This window comes from Coturnix japonica, chromosome 14 (assembly GCF_054131305.1).
Source record: "Coturnix japonica strain WE chromosome 14, WE-NBRP24, whole genome shotgun sequence".
NCBI lineage: Eukaryota > Metazoa > Chordata > Aves > Galliformes > Phasianidae > Coturnix > Coturnix japonica.
In genome coordinates, this window is record NC_140676.1 from 11,040,146 (window position 1) to 11,063,025 (window position 22,880).

A 22,880-nucleotide genomic window follows, 5' to 3' on the forward strand; every position below is an offset into this window, starting at 1 on the left:
CCTGAGGGCAGATAGAATCACGAGAACAGACCAGCCTTATTGCAATGGGTATTGACTGTAACTCATTAAGATGTTAAGGTATTGACATCCCGTTTGATGAGAAAAACATCTGATAGCCAGCGTACACAACCGGCAGTGAGTGTGCGGGCATCAACACATCATAATGAGTAACTAATGATGTCTGCGGCCTAACCAGGCGATTAAAGCAGTATCCTCTGATCCGTGTCACCAGCTTGATTGAATGCCTCACCAAGATCGGATCTCTGTGCATCTCTGGGGAGATTCCAACCCCTGGGGAGATTCGTCGGCCTCATCCCCATATCACCACAGTGTCTGTGCCAAGCACGGCAGCTCCTATAGCAACTCAGCTGGCACTCCTCTGAGAAACATAAGCCCTGCTGGTTAATTACCAGCAGCACCGGCAGTGCTGCCCCATCACATGCACTGAGGGCACCTGAGCTGCCAACACCACTCTGCTCAGCCCAGCACGTACCTGCTTCGCTGCTTCCTTCTTGCCATCTCTGCTCCTTTCTGTGTGGCCCTGCTCGGCAGACAAAGCCTGTGACACTCAGGCTTCTGCATTTTCCATGCGCCCCACTGAGCCTTCCCAAGCACACTCACATACAGGATGTGTGTGTTGGAGTCACGGCAGCAAGGGACCCTTGGGGACAGCGCTTGGCTCAGGTGATGCTGCTGAGGGCAGGTCCCACCACATCACCTCTGGTAATGAGGGGCACTTCTGGGAATGGGGTCCTTCCTCTGGCCTCTGCCTTCCCTGGATGGGCACTGCTCTGGTTCCCAGCACAGCTCTGGGACAGCAGCCTCAGGGGAGCCCCGACAGGAGCCCCGACAGGAGCCTCCTTCATTCTGCAGCACCAAGAAACTGCACAGCGGGCCCAAACTGCAGCACCCAGAGAAAAAAAACCCTGCCAGTGGCACCCAGACCAGGCGTGGGAATAAAGGCAGCTGATGCTGCGATTTAGGGGGGAACGATGAAGGGTTAATCCTCGTCCCGGCAACGCAGCCCAGTGCCCAGAAGGTCGTTACCTCAGCGGCAGGAGCCGGTGCGATGTGGGGCTGTCCTGAGATGGGGTGGGCGTGAAGGGCCCTGCGGGGCCGCGGGGCAGCGATGGGGGAGGAACGCAACATCCCTTCCAGCAATGAACCATCGATCCTGCGGGCCAGCGCTGCGCTCCGTCCCTCAGGAGGAAACAGCCGAGCGGGTTCTCCATCCCCGCAGACACAAAGGAGGCAGGAGATGGCTAAATGTAAAGTGCTGGAAAATCCAACCTTTTATTTACTACATTTTTTTGTGACTACATAAACGCTGAAACATTGTAACACTGAAAAGCATGATGACATCAGCACTTGCTTTTTTTTTTTTCCTTTTTTTTCCTTTTTTTCCATTTTCCTTTTTTTTTTTTTTTAATATTTTTTATTATCATTATTATCTTTTTTTTTTCTTTTTTCTTTTTTTTTGCTTAGCAAACACAGCAGATGATATTGCACGGCATCAAGTGAGGACAGTAGCAAAGCTTAACAAAAAGGAACGTATAAGGAAATATAACGCAGTACAGGAGATACTCTGAAACAAAGCCGATAATGCCTAGCGCATTACACGTCGCTACACACGAAAAATACAGAAGAAGAAGCGCTCGACTAAAGAGAGACTGAGGAAATAGTAGCAACCAAGCGTCATTAGGTACAATAACCGCTCTGAAATGCAGATGCGACGCATCAACTACGACTGCTTCTAATGGGCCAACCCAGCGGGGCGGCGCGGACACCCGCACCCAACCCGCACCACCCGCCCCGCCCCGCGGTGCTCGCTCCCCGCCGCTGCCGCAGCCGCTGATTGTCTCGGGCGCCCTCTGCGCGGAGCGGGCGGGACGGCGGCGGGGCGGGGCCAAAAGGGGCGGGGGTGAAACGGGGCGGGGCCAGTTGGGGAGGGATCGGGGTGGGACATGGCCGGGCCGGGCAGCGGGCACGGGATGAAGACAACTAACAGAGCGAGTGAGAGACAACGCCGTCAGTTTTATTGTCGTTTAATACTGTCGTTCGGTTCGTACTGCGAAACGAAAATGATTCCACAACGATTATGCAATAAATGCAGAACAGACCATGAGAAATCAAACGACTACAACAGAAAAAGGAAACGTGGTTTTTCTTTTTTTTATCCTAAGTACAGTTCTGTTGTCCAGTGTTCAATCGCTAATGCTGGATTCGCAGACTAACACTTTGTCTCCTCCCTCCACGTGACACGTAAGTCATTGCACGGCATCAGTTTATGTATTAAAAGCAGACATTTAGCCAACGCTTACCGACAGACCATTTAATGATCCTGCATTTCAGAGCATCTTTATTGCCCCCATTTCAATACTTGAAGTATAAAAATGTATCTAGAAAGTGTAACTTCTGACCAAAAGCTCAAACCCTGCCCTTGTCCTTCCCTCCCTCAACCCCACCGACATCCCCCGAACGAAAACAACGTACGCCTGGAGCTCACCTACTGTGCATGGAAAGAAATATTTACATCCGTCACCAATCATGTCATACACAACATTCAGTTGAAACAGAACCTATTACTTTTACGCAAAATAAAACACAAGTGAGTGGCATCCTATTATCTGTGCCGTGATGCCACCATCAGCTTTGCGGGATTATCATTGTCATTACTCTGCTCCACTCAAAACTGCTGTTCCCCTCTGGAGCTGAGCGGGGTGGCACGCGGTCCCCCAGCGGGATGGTGACACCCAACATGGGGCCCCCATGGTGCTGCTGCGGCCCTGAGCTGTCCCTTCCAGGAGCCTACAACCATGGGTGGCACTGAGCTGGCCCGGCAGCAGTCAGGGCCTGAGCGCTGCCAGCTGGGTGCAGCCATCCCTGCCATCCCTGCCACCCCCATCTACCCCCATGGGCACACACCGAGCTGGCAGCAGCCACCCCACGGGTTGCTCTGGGTCTCACAAACACCGGCGCCTCGAAGTATAACCACCCAAAATGCTTTGGACATGCGGGTCTGACCCACTAAGGAACCTTTCTAGGAAAAAGAGTAAAAGAAAAGACAAATAAATTAAAGGAAAACGCGCTAAATAATGCCTTTCTGCTCTCTATGTGACAAAAGCACTACCTTGGAACACTCATTTTGGCATGTACAGGGCTGGGGGAAGGGAGGCCGGGGGATAACCTGGCAGTGTTTGGGACACACGTGGAAGTGCATGGCCAAGACAAGGCTGAAGACACACCCTGCAGTCAAGAGAAGCACTCTCCTTCAGTTTATCTCGGCATCGAGAATGAAAAGATTGTAACATAAAGCTTTGGCCATTTTTGAATCTACTATATACAATTTCTTTTTAAACTACATAGTCATAAATTAAAGCAGTGATTAAATAAGCGTATACAAAATGTAATTAAATTAAAAATCACAGCACATTATAGAGAAAAAATAGGAACCATTTATCACAGCAGATAATATCTTTTTTTTTTACCCTGTGAAAAGAAGGTCGACTAGCAAAACACAAAGCATCCCAACCGAAACAAAAGAAATCAAAGCCGCTTTTTCCCTTTCTCGCATTCATTGCAACCAGCGATCTTCACCCACTTGGAAACATTTCCAGGAATAGGATCTTCCTTGAGTATAACAGAGAAGTTCCGCCGAAAGAGAAGAAGAAGAAGAAACCCAAACCCAACCACATCAATAAAAACGGAATGTACAAACAAAACAACCCCTACAAAATAAATAAGAATTATAAAGCTTCTTTTAAGTAACCTTAACAATTATCAAACTAGTAAGTTCTGCCTTATCACATAGACTCTCTATACAACGTAACCCTAACGATTTATTACTATGAGGTATTTGGAGGAATTGGTAAAAGCAATGCACGGCCTGTCTGGGCTGAGGGACTCACGCTGCTTGCGGGGGAAGGAGGAAGGAACCTTTGGTTTGTCAGCAAGAAAGTGGAAAAAAAACATTTTCCTTTGGTATCAAAGAAAGTTTCATTGCATGGTTGCACGGCAAAAAGCACCACGGTGAAGAATTATTCCTTTTTTCATTAGTGGCCTTTCTAACAGGCTGAGGTATTCAAAGAGTATAAGGTGAGAGATAAAGAGGTCAACAGCGGTTTAACACTTTGGTTCAAGCAAGGCACTCGTCCTAGGAGTTTACAAAGTTTGCAACATGTTTGCCTAGAGCTTTATTATTATTATCCTTATCATCGTCAGCAGTAGAGTTGTAGTAAGAGAAGCATTCATCAGGTTACCGTCATTGCTACAAGGAGCAGACATGTCTACGCACTGGGAGAGGCGAGGAGGGGGGAGGAGTTCCCTTCACAGACCGAGGCCGTGCATGAAAAATCTTTGGTATTCTTTGGTATCATCAATGTGATTAAAATCACCAATGGAAATCGAGTGAGGTAGCGTCTTTGGTTCACACTATAAATAGTAGATCTTTACACACTTTTTTTTTTTTTCTTTTTTTTTTTCTTTTTTTTTCCCTATTTTTTTTCTTTTTTCTTTTTTTCCTTTTTTTTTTTTTTTTTTCTTTTTCTTTTTTAACACGTGGAAGTAGCTATTCCTTACCTTTTGCTTCTTTGTCTTTAGCAAATAGTTACCAAATGTATTGTAAAGCTAACCACACCACAATAATAAACCAGAAGGCTAAGCAAAGTCTCAAAAATAGCCTCTGGACCTTTGAATGCACCCAAACACAGCTGGATAGAAAAGGGTAAGTGCTTTCTCTTTGTTTGCTAAATGCATAGTTTTCATTCTTATGTACAAAGGAGGAGAGGAGGAAGAGTGGTGAAAGGAAGGGGCGAGAAGGTGGCTCAAGGCTTGGGAGGAAGGCCCTGGGGCTCCTTTGGGCAGTGCCCAGTGGCTGTGCCCCTGAGCTGTGCCCTCCAGCAGCACCCAGGGCTGTGCCCACCACCGGCCCCGCACCCAAGGCAGCTGTCGGCACCACCTGCGGGAGCAGCGGCACAGCCCCGCCGGATCGCTTGGCTTTACCTGAGTGAGGAGAGGAGGACAAGGCCCTGGGAAGCCTCCTGGGGCCAAGCCGAGCAGCGCTGCCACCCGGGCCTGTGCCTGCTCCCCAGAGAGCTAACAGCGCCCATAGGATGGGATGGGTGCGGATGCTTTGCCCGTGAACCAGCCTCCCTGGGGTCAGCACGTTTTGGCAGCCCCCATGGGCTGAACGCACGCCCCTGATGCCCTTGTGCCAAGAAGCCCCATGGTGCCATGGCAGACTGGGTTCTGCTCCTCTCCTAAACGTTCCTGGCAGACTTTCAGGTCCTTTGGGTTTGGAATCTGAAACTAATTTCCAGTTTGTCAGGCATGAAGCCCCGACCTCATCCAGGTGGACAGACAGACACTAACTCAAAGGAGACAGGACAGGTGTGATGCTCGGCACGGCACCGGGAAGGGACGGCAGCCGACGAGCAGCAGCAATGGGATGGGGCTGTGCTGTGTGCCTGGGGCACAGGGGAGCAGTCCATAGGGATCTGCTGAATGGTCTGAACACAATTAAAGAAAAGGTGGTTCTTGGTCTATTCTGAGTACGAGGCGCGTATTGCTTATGGCAAGGGTGGTTTTGTTCTCCATGGCTTATAAAAAAAAAAAAAGGTTTACAGAAACCTCAACAGGCATGTAAAAAAAACAACAACAACAAACCCAACACTTAAAATCTATAACTTGTGCATCGGTTTTGGTGTGTGTGGATACGTGTGCATGTATACACATATACCTACAGGGAACTGCGTGTGCATATATGAATACATAGATCTACTCGGGAGCTCGTGTGGGTGGGTGTGTATCAGAGATCCTGAAATTGCATATTGGGTGCAAATTTAATGCTGGTATGAAAGTTCTCTTTGGTTTCAGCAAGTAGTCTCTAAAGACCATACAGTGGAAATACTAAAAAATGCGGCAATGTACTTGGAGTTTCCCTGCATTTTTAAATTCTCAAGTTTTAAATAAATAAGGCTTCCTTTTCTAAACTATAGGTTTGGTACAAAGCAGTGTTTTGCTGGGAAAAAAAAAGAAACAAAACAAAACAAAAAAAGCCTAAAACATTAGTTGTCATCGTCCTGTTTTAATCTTTCTCTAATGAAACTGTATTCCTAAGATGCTTTATAGGTGAGCTTATTAGTATTTGTCAGTTATACTTTGGTGGGAATGGAACACTACTAAAGAGAGCTCTCTAAAATTTAAGGTAAGCTAGAAGTTCTAAAGCCTCAGAGATTATATTTAAATTGACATTTGCATTTCCATTCTTAAACTGGATTTAGCATAGAAAAATGGGGAGAAATATCTATTTTACTTGGTTTTACTTGAATTTATTTTAATAAAGAGATACTTTGGTTTAATTCTAAACACCTACTGGAAATTACCTACATACCCTGAAACCTGAATAGACCCTGTCATCTTGGGAAATAAATGGTGCCACTGGTATTTGAGTGGGCTTCATCACAAAAGTTTGTATGGCTGATGTTGGTAGGATTCTAGTTTACCTTGAATTTTAATTTCCCTTAAAAGAACAGAGAAGAGAGGAGAAGAGAAGATTAGAGGAGAGGAGAGGAGAGGAGAGGAGAGGAGAGGAGAGGAGAGGAGAGGAGAGGAGAGGAGAGGAGAGGAGAGGAGAGGAGAGGAGAGGAGAGGAGAGGAGAGGAGAGGAGAGGAGAGGAGAGGAGAAGAGAGGAGAAGAGAGGAGAAGAGAGGAGAAGAGAGGAGAAGAGAGGAGAAGAGAGGAGAAGAGAGGAGAAGAGAGGAGAAGAGAGGAGAAGAGAGGAGAAGAGGGGAGAAGAGGGGAGAAGAGGGGAGAAGAGGGGAGAAGAGGGGAGAAGAGGGGAGAAGAGAGGAGAAGAGAGGAGAAGAGAGGAGAAGAGAGGAGAAGAGAAGAGAAGAGAAGAGAAGAGAAGAGAAGAGAAGAGAAGAGAAGAGAAGAGAAGAGAAGAGAAGAGAAGAGAAGAGAAGAGAAGAGAAGAGAAGAGAAGAGTATGTAAGATTACCTATTTCTAATCCCTCGGGCCTAACCTTTGTATTCGGTTACTCTGGAATTTAATATGCCTAGTAGAATTATGACAGAAATTCAGGACACCAGTTAGAAATCTAACAGGCACACAAATGGTTTTTAAAGTCCAATTTCCCCTCACACTAAAATTCAATTTGCAGATGTTGCATGCTTTTCTTTTTACTTTTATCAGAGTAGAGATGGGATGGTTTATCTTTGGAGGTTCTGTTAGCAACAGAGCAGTTAAACTTTCCAACTATGAATTTTAAACTACTTCATGCAGTATTTAGATTAACAGATGAGCAAGAAAGAACGCACGGAAGGAAGCTCAGCTGATGCACATGGCCATGAAGCCACATGACAACAGGCTGTGCCTCTGTATCATGAGAACACTGCTATCAGCTTCAGCTGAGCCATGACTTGGCTTTCCAACGGCACATCTGGAGCTCCTGCCAGAGCTGCTGCCATCAACACTACCCAATGTCCTACCTGCTTTCAATGGGAAAAGACCCCCAAGTCTTCACATATATCACTATTCCGCTGCCTAGAAAAGTCAGTAGGTTAAAAAAATTAAAAATAAAAATAAAGGAAAAAAAGCTCCCTAACATCAATAAGCATTGACCAGGTGTTGGGCCCCGGCCCCATTGTGCCATTCTTTCTTGCCATTCGTGAAAAGAAACAAGAATGTGACATTACTAATGGCAAATAACAGTCTTGATTACAAGTTTTATGTGTTATACAGTTAGATTAGTTTATACCTATAACTCTACATAGTATTTTGTGTAAAAATAGCTTTGGAATATTAAAATCATTGCAATAAAATACCTGCAATATAATTATTATATGTGTTCTTTGGTAGCTAGTCGATTTTTTTTTTTTTTAATGGATGGAATAGTTTCCCTTTTTAAAATCTGAACATTCCTTAACAAACAAAGAGAATGCACTGGTTTAGGTACCATTCAAAATTTCTCTGCCTAGTTTGAACTCATGTCCGGGCATCGCGCCTGGGAAGCTCAAACACCAAAACAGCAAAAATCACACTACCATTCAAATGCATTCGGACGACTCCACACCTTGCTGGTCATGCTGCGCATGACCCTCTCTGCCAACCAGCTCTGACTCAGTCCCTACCACCGGTGTTTACACAGCACGGACACACTGCACACCTTCATGGCGATCGCTGTGGAAATGAAGAGCCATATCTGACAAGATGTCCATTCAATGACAAGAAATCACTATGCTCCAAACCATTACACAGCCAAGGACGGTGAAGATGATCATGGGTGAAGGTGTGAGACCAGTGGTCTACTTTTCTTCTCTTCATGTTCCACTTCGTTCATTCCATTTCACTCTCTTCTTTATTTTTTTGCAAGCTGTCATCCTACTAAAGCGTGTGTCTTAGAACAAAGTCATAATGCAGGTGAAATAAGTCTTTGGTTTCTTTGGACTTATAAATAACTTTTTTTTTTTTCAAATAGTTCTAAGTATAAACCTGCTATCTTGAGGTCCTGGTCTGTCTTTATTTATTTATTTATTAATTTTTAAAGCTTTTCCACCGAGGTTTAGTTTGTGGTAATTCCTTCATGCTTTGGTACAAGTGCTTGATGAAGATGAGTTGCCTGAATTGGAGCTGCCCTCGTCTTGCCACTTATCCAGACTCCTCCTCCGTGCATTCATGAAAAAGTTGCTGACGGTGCTCAGCTCCAACCCGAGCTGCTGGGAAATGGTGATTTGTAATTCTTTGGATGGACGCTTATTTTCCTTGAATATTGCATGTAGAGTTCGACGCTGGACATCCGTGAAGACCAACCGAGGCTTTTTGGGGGTATTCCCTCTGTCCTTCCCGTGCTCTTGTTCTTTCCTCTTGCACGCTGCAAGAAAGTGGAGCACTGGTTAGAGGTCTGGTAGAGTTCTATATGACAACTAGAACAAAAGGAGCATTCACTTGGGCTTCTACATTCGGCGAGGATGTGTGGCATGGGCTAAGACATGCAGTTACATGCAGGTTTTGTGGGTCTACCGACAGGCACTCACACAAATCAGTTTAAAGACAAGTTTAAGAGTTTACTTTTCAACATACTATAAGCTATGAAAAATCAAGGGAAATGAATTAGCAAATGCCTTTGCCATTGTCTGCTCAAACACAGAGAAGCTGTCCCTGAGAGGTTAGATTTTGACACCATTGAACTATGCAACATCCCCCGAATGTAGAGTAGAAATTCATGGAGTTCTTAAGTCAATCTTTCCTACATTTGTAATCTTCACTGTTTGCCATGAATCCATTTCTGTTTTGTTCTTGCTGATGATTTTTTCTCTTTTTTTGGCCGAGCAATAAGGAACTGCATGAAAACAGGACCCTGATACCATCTCACAGTCCAGAACGATGTGTTCTGAATAAAACAACCCATATTTCCACACAGAACAATGGCACACCAACTCTTCCTTATGCAATCCCTCTGTCTTCTGTCCTTTCTCTCCCCTCTGCTCCCTTTCAGAGAGCTGTTACACCACACACCAATGACAGGCCATGGCAACCTGAAATCTGCCTTGCAGATCACCTGCTCGGCAGAAACAGATGCTTTTGCAGAGACTAATGGTATGGATCACAAGCACGCACCTCTCCATACGATCATAAGGACTGATGTGCCAGACTCACACCTTCTATGGCTATTTTTATCTGAAAACCTTTGAAGAGTCCTTTGAAGTTACATCTTAACCTCTAAAACGTGGTATCACTTCTGGTCTTAAAAAAAAAAAAAGTTTCATGTGACAGGTTTCTCATGGAGCCAAGCCAGTGAACCCACTGCAGGGATCAGACCCTACAGAAATAATGCTGGGTCCTGACTGGAATTAAACATTGATACTTCATGGGTTAAAAATACTATTACATAAATAGTCCATTAGCTACCAATTGGTCTTCAGAATGAGAAAATGAGGAGTGCAGGAGAGTTAGATGGAACCTCAGCTTTTTATACCCCTCAATATTTGAGGTCAGAAGCTCCTGAGTGAAAAGCTGTGGGGCTCAGCTCTAACACCTCCAGCTGCCCACTGCCTGTCCTGGTAAAGAGGCAAGCTGAGCCCACTCCACATTAGCTGCCCCTAAGAGCTCATTTCTCCTCACACTACTTTACACTTCACTTTTCCAAAAACAACACAAATCCCAGTTTTCACCTGCAGATTGTGCAGAGAAACTATCATTTGCTACACAACCTTAACTACACCAGCAGTGTGACCCACATCAGCAGGAACCACAGAGCTGGCTCACCTGGCTGTGCAGACCTCAGGGCTTCCATCACCAGCGAGTACAAGAGTTCTCTGAAATCACAGAGAAGAAAACAGCCACATATTGTGAAACTAACTCACGTAGCTCACGTGAGCTTCTGCTTCTGAGATTTAACATTTCTGGATAATTATTTCCCCAGAAAATGTCTCAACAGTCATCAATACTTTGCTCTCGAAGTTCAGCTGTATGATTACTGCTAGCAGCATCTCAGGGGCAAGAAAAAGGTGCTCACTGCTGAGCAGAATAAAACAAATTCTGTCAGTTCTGTGATACAAATGAGCCAAGTTCAGTATTTCACAGATCTCTGTGGATTCCTATTGCTCTCTAGTTTGCCCAGCACCTCACTTTGCAGGTGACTGGTGATCCCACGCACGGTGGGACTGACTGTGCCCTTCCTATGAACTGATTGATGGCTGGTGAAAGGAAGAGACCATAACAGAACAGTGGGGATGTGGTTCCTTCACAAACTATTGCATGGCACTGCTGGTTCCAAGGCTTGGCCCATGGTGAAGCTCCGTGGCTCTCAGAGCTCACAGCAGGGCTGCCAGTTCTGCCTGAGCGGGGAGGGCGGTTCCCACCTCCATCTTCTGCCTTGTCTGGGCTGGGGAATATTAATAGCACTTAAAAATAAATAATGGTGATAATGAAAACCCGTAATAGGGTTTCCTGACGATCGTTTTTCCTGCATTGGAGCCAATCAATTTTAATAATAAATCACAGCTTCCAGCTTGCCAGCGAACAAATGTGCACGGTGAGGTGAAGCCCGCTGCAAGGAGAGCACTGCCCAGACCTCAGCCCAGGCTGTGCCCACACTGCAGCAGTGCCTGCTGAGACCAGAGCTCCCGTGGCACAGGCAGCTGCTGGAGGCACAGCACCGACACCAGCTGGCATCTCTTTTGGTTAAAACACTGGAGCCCATCTTAGAACTGTTTATCACACACCAATATACGGATATAAGCATGGTGTAGCATGTACAGCATACAGTGCAGCCAGCCCTGCCCTCTTCCACCCCAATAGCAAGGCACCTCGTGATGCCTTTGGAAAGAGCCTAAAAAAAGCCTACTTTAAAAAAGACAACACAGCAGAGTGGAGTGCCTTTGAGTCTGGCAACACAGGTGCAGATATGACAGTGTAATATTATCAGTGCTGGAAGGAGTCCTATAAATCCAGTGCTGAACTCTGGCCTCTCCCCATCACTTCTATCTTCCTGTTCCCTGAGCAGCAGATATTTCTGACACTTGTAATTCTCCCTATACAGGCCATCAATCCAGTTTTGTCTCCCTTTGTTCCCCACCAGCCACCGCAGGGCTGTGGCTGCGCTCACTTGCTGGTGCTGGGGAGCTCTGAACACCTCTGCCCTGCTGCTTTGGGCACACGGTTCCTGCAGCCCCACCACAGCCATGTCCAGGAGGCTGAGCCAAGTGCTACACACAGGTGGAGGCCATAGGAACCCAGAGCCCTCAGTGGCACAGCCACATCCAAGCACCTGGGGGAGACAGAGCTGAGGCACACGCACACCTGCAGGTGCAGCAGGCAACGGCAAGGGAGCATGCAGCACCCTGAGGGCTCCCTACTTCAGGATTCCCTTCAAGATGAAAGGACAGCCATGAACACTGAGAGACCAGACACTGCTGGAGTGGGGGAACGGCCACTGGGACAAAGAACAGCAAAACAGCACTCTCTGTAAGCACAACAGGCGGGAGAAAAAAGAAAAGCATTATGCTGCTCTCAGAGGCTCCGGAGTAGGGTTCCCTTGCAGCAGCGTGGAGTTCACATTTGGCAGCTGGGAGAGCCCAAGATGAGTGGGAGAACCCAGGGAACAAAACAGCCCAGCTGCACCAGGAGCCAGCTGAAGTGCTGCAGATCAGGATGCTGCAGGAAACACAAGCAGGCATGCAGGATATTGACTTGAGTTCTCAGAAGTTTTGTGAGGGTCCCTCTTCCTCCTTCACTGGCAAAATGAAATCTTTTTGCTATTTTGAGTCCATCTGCACAGGGCATGTCTCACAGACATCAAAACCCTGTCAGAGTTCCCTTCTTTAATGCATTTTCTGATCTTTGCCATGTTCCATCTGCAGAATCTGGCACCTGCCTCGGCCATCCAAATGGGGCCCACCGACACCCTGGGACTCTCCTTCTTAATCACCTGCTTTCCATTTGAAACGTTGCAACACATCCAAAAGCAATTTTAGAGAGGGAAAAGCCTTCAGCAGTACAGCCCAGAAAGCATCCTAGGGGGAAACCCCTCCAAAGGGGGCTGCCATTGGCAGGGCCAGTGGGTTTCCATCAGAGTCTGAGCCTGGTTAAAACATCAGAGATGGTCTCAGTCCCATGGCTACAGATAGCCAAAAGTGTATGGTGAATTCAGAGTGATGATAACATACAATTAAGGGTGATAAACTCTGTCCTTACCGAAGGAATAACGCCTCTGGAGTTGGCAGAGAGATGCTGATATACCTTTCCTAATTGTCAAGACCTCCTATTTGGGAGGAATATGAGAACAAGATGAGGGGCCTACAACTCACATTGCCTTGCCAGAGGCCTCACCATGTGAGCTAAAAGCAGGCAGTTCTCTAGATCCTAAGGATGCCATTCAGCACTTTGTCTCTCTGGGAATCTGTACTGACATCCTCCCAGAGGTCATTTGCTCTGGACCTTATTTCTCTGCCATCACACCCCTTTTGCTGTTCCACAATATGCCAAAAGTTAAGGACGTATCTGCATGGGAAACTCACAGCCTGACATCACCCTGCACACGTATGGATCGCAGCTGAGACGGCCTTCGCCAAACACCTCCCTGCTTGCTCTGTATTAAAATGCGACCTTAATTTGCTGCCACCGGAATAACAAAGCGAGGCGGGCTCAGACGCGCTGACTCGGCAGCAGGGATTCCGGGCTCCACGCGCCCGCAGTGCTGACAGACCCGTGAGCACCTGCGTGAGCTGCCGAGCCGCCCAGGGTCCGCCGCTAAGTGGATCAATGGGGGAAGCACCCGATATTCCTGCTATATCATTTAAAGCAAACGCGGAATTTCTGGAGCCGGGTCTTTAGTTAACCATATTACTGTGACAAATATTTCTTTGTCTAGCATAAGTAACTAGAATTTAATCACTTTAACGGCATCTTAATTACCTCAAATGAATTGAAAGGACATTTAATAGCAAAGATTAAATTGCCTTAATGAATGATTTTTGCGACTCCATCAATATGTTAATCACGTTAGCCCTTCCTTTCCTACGAGCGCTGGCGGCTGCCGGCCCCTGGGTGGCGACCTCGGCTCGCCGCTGCCGCGCCGGGAAGCGCCGGCTGCACCGCCCCGCACGGCCCCGCAACGCCCGACCGGGGCCGCCCCCGCCGCCCCTCGCCCCGCTGCCGTGCGGCCGCCCCAGCCCCGGTTCCGCCGCAGCCGCCGAAATGGGGTTTCCGGGCTGTGGGAGTGACGCGCTCCGCTCCCAGAGCTTCACAGGAACGTTAAGGGCCCTCGAAGGCACGTACCGAGCGGGCGGCTCTCGGGCTCGTTTCCTGAGGCCCGGCCCCGATTCCCCTCCGCTAGTTGCAAAGCCCTTCATCAATTCCGACAGTATTCAAACAGCGAGAGCTGCCCCGCGTTCGTGACTCAGCGGTGCCACCACCGGGTCCCCACGCCGGGCACTGCAGGGCGGGTGCTGCCGTGTTGCGGCCGTGCCCCGAGCTCCGGGCGGACCCCTTCAACCCCCGCCCGGCTCCGTGTCCTCTGCAGCGTCTGCCCGAGCGGTGCCTGCGCGAGAAGCTGCTCCCGCGAACTCACATTAATCCGGGGCCAACCTCACGGGTGCGGGGCGGCTCGAGTGAGCCTCGTTGCGGAAGAGTTTCGGTAAGACCGGCCGCTTTTCCGCCACAGACATTGCGGTGAAATCTCCGCTTTGGATCCGCGCACGCGGAGATGCGGCAGCCACAGGGCGCCGGCGGGAGCCTGGAGCTCACCGGGCAGAGCCCGGAGGTACCGCCCCGAGCGGGCACCGCGCTGCCCCTTGGCGGGCCCCGAGCACGAGGCTCCCGCACTCGAAACGAGCCCGTCCGTGCGTGGGGCCCTCGGGGCCCCGGAACCGAAGCGGAGCGCGGTCAGTCCCGGCGATGCTCCCGCAGCCGCGCCGCCTCCCCATGCTCCGCCCGGCGGCTCCGCAGCGACAAACCCCGGCCGAACCCCCCGGTAACTGTCCGCAGTGCTGAACCCGCCGCCAGCCGGGCCGCTCCGAGGCCCCGCACGGCGCTGCACGCCGACATCAACCCGTCCGCCCCGTCGGAGTGTCCCGGCCCGGGGAAGCTGCCTCCGGAGCGGACGTGGTCAGTAGAGGGCGCAGAGCCGCCGGGAACGGCGGGAGGCACCGGGCCGGGGCACTTCGACGGCGGCCCCCGGGCGGCGCGGGAGGAAGGGACGGAGCGGTTCCGAGGCTTCATCAAAATCGCAGCGTGTTGGAAGGAACGAACTGACGAACCCGGGAGAGGCGAGAGGCGCCGGGCCGACAGTAACGAAGAACGAACGAGGCGCGTGTGAGCGGCTGGGAGTCGGTCTCGCCGGAGAACGCGGGGCCCACGGCGACACCGGGATCCGGAGCGGGACGGGGGCGGGCGGCCTCGTCAGATTCCGTATTAATGCGGAGAATGCTCTGATTACAGTATTGATTTCTTTACAGTTAATTTGGTGAGAAACCCTCGAAGGCGGCCCAGCGTTCGAGATTTCGTTTGAGAGGGAGAAAGACGAGGAGGAAAGAAAAGATGTGAGGGTACAGACGGCAACAGCCGGGTCACCGGAACGCGGCGGGGGGGAGGGAAGGAGAAGGAGAACGAAGGGGACGCCGCCTCCCGGGACGCGCTCAGCACCCCGCAGCACGGGCCAACCCCGAACCCCGACCCGCTGGGAAACACCGCGGAGGAGAAACCGCTCGGAAATGCCAACGGGCCGCGGCGGGGCCGGGCGCTGCCTTCGGACAGCGTTACTTCTCGGAGCCCCTTCGCTGCAGGTGTCAGCGGCGGCGAAGGAAGACTGAGAACAGGGCAGAAGGAAAACTGACCGGGAAACGGCCGAATAGGGACGTACCGAGCGGTGCGGGGGGAGGGCAGACAAAGAGAGAGCGGAGAGGAGAGGGGAGATGGGGTGAATAAGATGGAGGCTGGAAGAGGTCAGCGCTGCTCACGCTACGAGTCGCAGCCCGGGGAAGTGTGTGACAGCCGGAGGGGGAGGGGGAGCAACAGGGAAGGGCCCCCCGGATCCCTCCCACCGCCTGCGGCCCGCGGACACCGGCGGGAAGGAGCCGGGAGTGTAAACGCTCTCTGTAAACGCCGGGAGCGGAGCTATAATTGGGACCTGACATTTAATTGCCTCCGACTGGAGCAACTGATGATATTCTGAGCTGACGTTCATACATCAATACGGGGCCGGGCGGATTTTTGCCCCTCGGTGAACCATCATGGCCCGTCTCAGCCCCGCTCGCGGTGACCCGCTATTACCGCACGGTGTTACCCGCTATTACCGCACGGTGTTACCCGCTATGTGACACACAGTGTTACCCGCTATTACCGCACAGTGTTACCCGCTATTACCGCACGGTGTTACCCGCTATTACCGCACGTTTTGACCCGCTATTACCGCACTTGGTTCCCGCATCCCTCCCTGACAGCAGCGCTCAGCTCGGGACAAACGCTGCGGGCCGGGGGGGCGCTGAGCGGGCCGCCCCCATTGGCTGGGATACGGCGCTATTCAAATGAGCACGTGCGGTTCAGGTGGGGCCGGGCGGGGCGGATCGGCGCATCCCGCGTCCCCTCGGCCCCCGGCAGCGGCTGCTCCGGCCGGTACCGTGTGAAAGGGGACGGGACGCGAAGCGGCGACGCTTTGTCCGTCCGCCGGGACCGCCCCGCTCCGCAGCCCGGGTGCGGGGCCGCTCCGGGAGCGAACAAAGGGCCGCGGCCCCGCGGAACGGCCCCCGCCCCGCACCCTCCGCAGTCCCCGCAGCGATCCGCGCTCACGACGGGGCTCGGGGCGAACGGCACCGCGCGGCGCGGATGGTTCGTCCCCGCGGTCGCCGGGCGACGTCAGAAGCGGCCGCCATCCACCTCTCTGCGGCGCCCGCGGGACGGGGCTGCTCGGGAGGCGGAAAGGGCGCTGCCGAGCTCGGACCTTGGACGCCGAGCGGGTTAAAGCCGAGGCGGCGCGGGAGGAACGGGGGATCCGCGCCGCGTCTCGCCGGTGCCGCTCCGCCCCCAGCCCCGAGGGCACGGCCGGGCCGAGCGCACCCCGGGCGGCCCCCGGTTCTCGGCACCGCGAGTCGGTGCGTTTGGGAGTGGGGAGACGAGCGCCCTTCCCTCGCTCCCTCGCCGTTGTCTGCGGAACGGATCGGTGACCCCGGCGGATCGACCGTTTCGCGTTCTCCAGGGACAAATTAATGGAGACCTATCACTTAATTAACAGCCCCTCGCTCACGGCGTATTAAACCCGCGTCCCGCACACTCAGGGGGTGGGGAGGCCACGGGGCTCCGCTTCGTTTCCCGCACGCGGCCCCCGGCCGGGCCCTGCCCGCGGCCCGGAGCTGAGCTCCCGCAGCGACGCGGGACGGCCGCGGGGCGCTCCTCTCAGCCCCGCACCAAAGCCACGCTCCGCGCTGATCACCGCAGCAATCCGTTAAAAACAGAACGACTTCAGCCGGCGGCGTTGCACCTGCAAGCCGGGCCCGCACGTCTGTGCGCGACTCTCGTCCCAGAGCGCCCGCCGGGCACGGGCGGACGTAGAGCCCGAACCCTCTCCGAGTTCCAGCCTCGCTGCGCACCCCGAGCCCGAGGGCGCGGCGTTGGGCCGCGCAGAGCCCGGGCCCCGTTCCGGCCGCGCGACGCCGCCGATTCCGTCGTATCCGCCTCGCCCCGCCGCCGCCGAGCATCGGTCCGGTGCGGGAGGCCCGAGCCACGGCGGGACAAAGCGGCGCGGGCAGCGGCACCGCACGGAGCTTCTCTGCGGCCCTCCCGGTGCCGCTTACTCCGCACCTGCGGCCGCCGCGTGCGTCGGCGCCCGGCGTGAGCTCCTCAACGCGCGGACACTGCGGGCACACGGAGCCGAGCGCGGCCGGAACGGGGCCCGAGCTACCCCGCACGGCCGGGCGCGGGGCCCGTCCCGTCCCGCCGCGGCTCCGCTCACCTGCCAGCCGCAGAGCAGACATCCGCTGGAACTCGGGCTCCTGGAGCCACTTCCACATCCTGCGGAAAGTCTCCCGGCCGGACTTGAGCTTGCTCCAGGGCTTGGGGTTCCTCAGCAGGTCCGAGAGGGTCCCCTGGGAGCGGCACAGCACCCGCTGGGCGAAGATGGCCTGGGGGATGCTGTACCGCTTGAGCTCGGTGGTGATCCTCTGAGCGACTTCTTTGGTATTGATTTCTTCCATTTGCCCTGAATTGCTCCCGCCGCCCGCCTGCGAGCCGGCCACCGCGGGGTTCTGCTCCCGGCCGGGGCCCAGCAGCTGCCCGTGGCCCTGCGCGCCCAGGTGGCCGTGCGGGGGGTGCGGGATGCCGCCCAGGGGCACCATACCGGCGGGCGGGGCGCTCAGGTGCTGCTCGCCGTGCCGGCCCAGCATGGCGGGGTGCGGCGCCTCGAAGCCGGTGGGCGTCAGCATCTTGTCGGCGGGCATGGCGGCGCCGGGGTGCGCGTAGTGCGGCAGCGCCTGCTGCGAGCCGTGCACCGAGCCCAGCCCCGAGCCCGACAGCGGCGACAGGCTCTGCCCCATGCCGGCCACGTCCTTGTGGTACGGCGCGTAGAGGTTGTTCATGGGCGCCAGGCCCCGCTCGTCCCGCATGAGCGTGAAGCTGCCGCTGACGTTGCCCGGGAGGCGCTGGTGCGGGTGGTGGTGGTGGTGGTGATGGTGGTGCGGGAACTTGTCCGACACCGTGGAGATGGGCGGCAGCGGCTGCAGCGGGGTCAGCGTGGTGTAGGTGCCGCTCATGCCCATGCCGGGGGGCGTCTCGCAGCCCATGCTCATGGCGGGGTGCAGCGGCCCCCCCAGCCCGTGCTCGGCGGCGCGGTGGTGGTGGTGGAAGTCGCCGCCGTCCAGCAGCGCCATGCCCGAGGGCCGCGCGGGGCCGCCCAGGTGCCCGCGGGGAGGCACGGCGGCGGCGCGGGGGTGCGCGGGGCCGCCCAGCAGCTCAGCGCCCGGCTCGTGGCTCACCGCGTGCAGGTCGCCCATGCTCTCCATCGCCAGCTGCGCGTTCATCGCGGGCCGCGCACATCCGTGTGGCTGTGTGCGCTGCGGCGGGCGCGGGCCGGCTCCTCCCGCGGGACGCGGCGGCTCTGGAGGCTCTCGGTGCCGTCGCCGCTCGGTTGGTGGCGCTTGGTCGGATGGATTATTATTATTATTATTTCTCTTTTTTCTTTTTTTTTTTTTTTTTTTTTTGGTGGTTTACTGAGTTGTTCTTATTTTGCGGCTCGCTCCTATGGCCCCCGCTCCCTCAGGCCAGGCTCCGCAGCCGTGGCGGCCGTCCGCCCGCGCCCCTCGCCATCTCTAGCCATGGTCTCTGTGCGCTCCGCCGTTTGGCCGCCGCTCCGTTGCTGCAGCGCCGCGGCGCCCCGAGCGGCGCATGCGCACCCCGCCCCAACCCGCCCCCCGCCCGCCCCGCCCCGTGATGTCACTGCCCCTATTAAGGGCCCGACCCCTCTCGCCCCGCTCAGAGCCGCGGTTCCGCGCGGCCCCCCCGGAGTCGGGCGGTACCGGACCGGGCGGGGTCTCCGCTTCCCCCCGGTGCAGCCCCGTGAGCCGTGTCCCCGCACCGCAGCGGCCCCCAACCCCCCCGTAGTGACCGGACCCCCCCCCCCAGGCTCAGCGGGGCCGTGCCCGTGCCCGGACAGCAGCTGCCCCTGCGCGCCCGCGGTCTTTTATTTTTTTCCCCCGAAATAAAGAATAGGGGGAGGAGGAGACACAGAACAGCGGCCCCCCCGCCGGCCCCTCGTTAGCGGAGGTGCCTTTATCCCGGCAGAACGGGCAGATGTGCCCATTGTCCGCCCATTAACAATAACGGACCCCGCCGGCGGCGCGGGGCGGGCGCGCTGCGGGAGAGCAGCGGGGCCGCGGCCGGGAGGGTCGGGGCTGAGCCCGCGGGTGGGGCCGGGCTCACCAACCTGGCACCGGGCAGCGCTGAGCGGAGCCGCGGGGATCTGCCTCTGGGAGCAGCCCCGGCCGCGCTGCGGGGCGCAGTCAGCGCCGTGCGGGGCACGGGGAGCAGCGGGCCGCTCCTGCGGTGCTCAGTCACGGAGCAGCGGGCCGAAGCTCGGCGCACAGCGGAGCCCGACGGGGCCCGTCGGCGCATCCCGCGCTCGTTGCGCTGCGGTGTCCGCGGGGCGCTGACCGCGTGCCCCAGGCGGGTGCGGGGACTTGGAGTTCGGTCCCGCTTCGTGCCGAGCGCTGCGTGCGAGGCCCTCAGAGCCGACGCCTTCGGGTCTGATAAAGAAACCTAACCTAAAAAACCACGATTCCCCGAAATGAAAACCCCACGCACCTCCGCGTGCGTTTAAGGCACAACTCGGAGCCGCTGAATCGCGCCTCCGACGTACGGCCGCTGCCCACCGCCGGCTGTTTCCCGAAGCCCTTCCGCCGTCCCTTCACCGAACTCCGCTCAGCGCAGAGCTGTTCTCAACGCCCGGATCTGCGCGGCCCGAACGGCGCTGCCTCATTCCTTATAGATGGGGCAGAACGGGAAAGGGGCGCCCAAAGCTGCTCCCGACCTCGGGAAACGTTCGGCAAAAAATAATAAAAAAATAAATAATAATTTTAAAAAATAATAAAATGAAGCATTTCTAGAACGAGCCGAGCGGCTGCGGTCGCTCCTCGGGCCAACGCGAGGCGTTCCGGATCTGCTGGGGACGCTCAGCTCCCCGTTAACCGTATCTGCGTGCAATTTAAATATTTAAATTGAAATTAATCCAAAGTTCCTCAGTTCAGCACCGGGCGGGCGGCTGCCAACGCGGACACGGCCGCGCTCTGCAGTTTCCCGCTCGAGTTTGGGGGAAATCACAGCATCCCATTTTTCTTCCAAGAAGGAGCGCAGCCCCCGCACATCCCACGTCGGGACCGCGGCCCGGGGCGGCTCTGGGCTCGGGGAGTGATGGCCGCGGGCCACTGGCCCTGCACCCCGCCCCACCGCCGCTTTGCTGTAACAATTATTTTTCCCGTTGCTCCCGGGGAGATCCTGGCAACGGAACCTGCCGGTGCGGAAAGGTGGCGGCTCCTCGACGGCTCCCTCTGGGTGCCCCGGAACGGTTCGGGACACGCACCCCGCGCACAGCCCGCACTGCCCGCACCCTGAGGGGCCGCCGGGGTGGCCCGGTCCCGACCTCCCCCCCCCCCTTTGGTGCAGAGCCTCCAGCACTGCCGGCGAAGGGGGAGTGCCGGGGACGCATCATTTCGGTGCTTTAATCAATTACAGCTTTGCAGTCAAGTACCATATATTTAACAGAATAATCGTTACCGCCCTTAAGTCTTTATTTGATCAGCAGATACTCAGCGCGGACCTAAAACGCAACTTCGGTTGTTTGAATTGAGCCGCGTGTTGTGCTTTTTAAATCCGCGGCGATGACAGACGGAACGGCCGCCGGCTCCCGCTGACAGCAGCACGAGCGGGCACCGGGCCCTGCCACGGCGCAGCCCCGACGGGGCGGCCGGGCCCGGGACAACGAGGGGGTGGGTGTCCGGCGGCGGGGCCGGGCGGCTGTGCGGGTGTGAGGACAACTTGGTCCTTTTGGTTTTTGCCTCCCTCTTTTCCATCCCCCCCAACACCCCATTTCATTTTCTTTTCCTTTCTCTCTTCTCTTTTATCCCCCCTCTTCTTTTTTGTTTTCTTTTTCTTTCTTTCTTTTTCTTTTTTTTTTCCTATTTCTTTTTTCCCTTCTTTTTCCATTATTTTTGTTTTTCTTTTCTTCGTTTTCTTTTCTTCTCTCTTTATTCTTTCTTCCTTTCTTTCCATTCCTTTCCTTCTCCCCCCCCTCCTCCTTTCACCGTGTGCCGCCGCCCCGCACACGCCGCCACCTCGGCGCAGCTCTCCCGGCCCCCCCGCGCGGTGACAGCTTGCGGCGGCCGCGGCACCCGGGTCCCCCCGCACGGGGACGGTGTCAAAGGTGACGCTCGGAGGCTCCCGAAGCCAACAGCTGCCAGGGGGGGATTAACTTTTCCAGACTTTCCCCTGTTGAGCTTCTTGGAAACTTGCTCGGTGACAAAAACATATACATCTGTCGCGGGGCAGGCAGAGAAAAGAGGGCTTTAGCGGCTGGGGCACGCGGGGGAGCGGCATTAAGGGGGCCTCAGGGGCGGGGGGATGGCCGCCGTGCCCTCAGGGGAGCGCAGGGCCGGGCCGTGGGTCCGGGCCCCACAGCTCTCGTCCGCAGCCACGCGCTCGGCCCCGACGGGGAGAACGGCGCTCGGCGGCCCGGCCCGGCCCACGGTCCCCCAGGCGCTGCCCGAGAGCCACCCTGGCACAAGGCAGGGCTCGCCTTTCCCCCCCACACACCTTCACACCAGGCTGCCCCCGCTGCCGTCGGGCCGGGAAAGAAAGGCCGCTCCCGCACTGGGTGCTCTGGGCACTGAACGGAGGGTTCTGGGCGCTGGGCTGCCCCGGGCTGAGTGAGCGCCCCGACCCGCGTGTGGGCTTCGGCGGGGTGTGAGCCCCCCGCGGCGGGGTGTGAGCCCCGGACCGGAGACCTGCGGCGGGCGATGGGGGCACCGGGAGGAGCTGCGGGATGTGCCCGGCCCCACAGCTCGGAGCCGGCTCCGCGCCGCGCCCCGCGCCGACCGCAGTGCTGGTAATGAAGGGACTTAGGGAAGCTTTGCAAAACACCGTAAATAATTTAGCGGTGTATTTCAGGAAAAAAAAATAAAATAATAAAATAGCTTTCTTAAATCATCTCCTCAATATAACTTACAGCCTTACAGTATGGCCCTGGTAAGTCTGAATTTTTAAAGTAGCAATATTCAAAGAGACAGAGATGTCTGTATTAATTATTTATCCGCCGGTGCCTTCCTTCGTTTCTAACTTATTATTAATTAGGCGCCTCCAGTCTTTCGCAGAGAGCTCCGCAGAGCCAGTTGCAGCTTTAAATATGAATTAAAAGCAAATCCGAGCTACTGTAATGCGAAAATTATTCCGTGTCTTCCACGGCAGAGATGAATAGCCGCGCGGATCAATACTGTGAAGCTATGCTCCCAACGACAGCATTATTGATAGCTGATATTAATGATGTTAATGATGGAAAAAGGAAAACAAGAGCCCGACAGACTTATAAACTTTTTATCTGCCGAAACCCCGCAATCGGGCGGACGGGAGCGTGAATTAAGGGGGCCGCGGCTAATAAGGACGTTGTTTACGAAACCGGATGAGTGAGCGGGGCCAGCGTGCCGCGTTTAACTGCGAGCTCCCGGCAGCCCGGAGACACGCGCAGACCCTCGCAAGGGCCCCGACGGCCGCCGCTCCGCAGCCCCGCGCAGCCCCTCTCGCTCCCGCGGCCCGGCCCGGGGCAGAGCCGAGGGGTGTCCGGGAGCGGCCCGAGCCCCCACTCCGCAGCGCTCCTCCACCGGACAGCGGACAAGAGGGGACACC

The 22,880-nt window shown here is 55.1% G+C and overlaps 1 protein-coding gene across 1 annotated transcript; it reads right to left on the reverse strand.

Annotated features, from left to right (window-relative positions):
* Positions 1 to 2,014: 2,014 nt before the first annotated feature.
* Positions 2,015 to 18,872, reverse strand: ONECUT1 (one cut homeobox 1). The gene is made up of 2 exons (XM_015873029.3): positions 17,449 to 18,872; positions 2,015 to 8,874 (listed from the first exon to the last, which is right to left on the reverse strand). The coding sequence occupies exons 1-2, from the start codon at positions 18,509 to 18,511 to the stop codon at positions 8,585 to 8,587; spliced, it is 1,353 nt and encodes a 450-aa protein (XP_015728515.2). The 5' UTR covers positions 18,512 to 18,872; the 3' UTR covers positions 2,015 to 8,584.
* Between the last annotated feature and the right edge of the window lie 4,008 nt (positions 18,873 to 22,880).

Excerpts from the sequence above, each read along its gene's own strand:
- ONECUT1 (XM_015873029.3), bottom strand. The coding sequence starts at position 18,511 with ATGAACGCGCAGCTGGCGATGGAGAGCATGGGCGACCTGCACGCGGTG. Across the intron at positions 8,875-17,448 it reads GTCTGCTCTGCGGCTGGCAG|CGTGCAAGAGGAAAGAACAA; the intron begins GTGAGCGGAGCC and ends ACTTTCTTGCAG.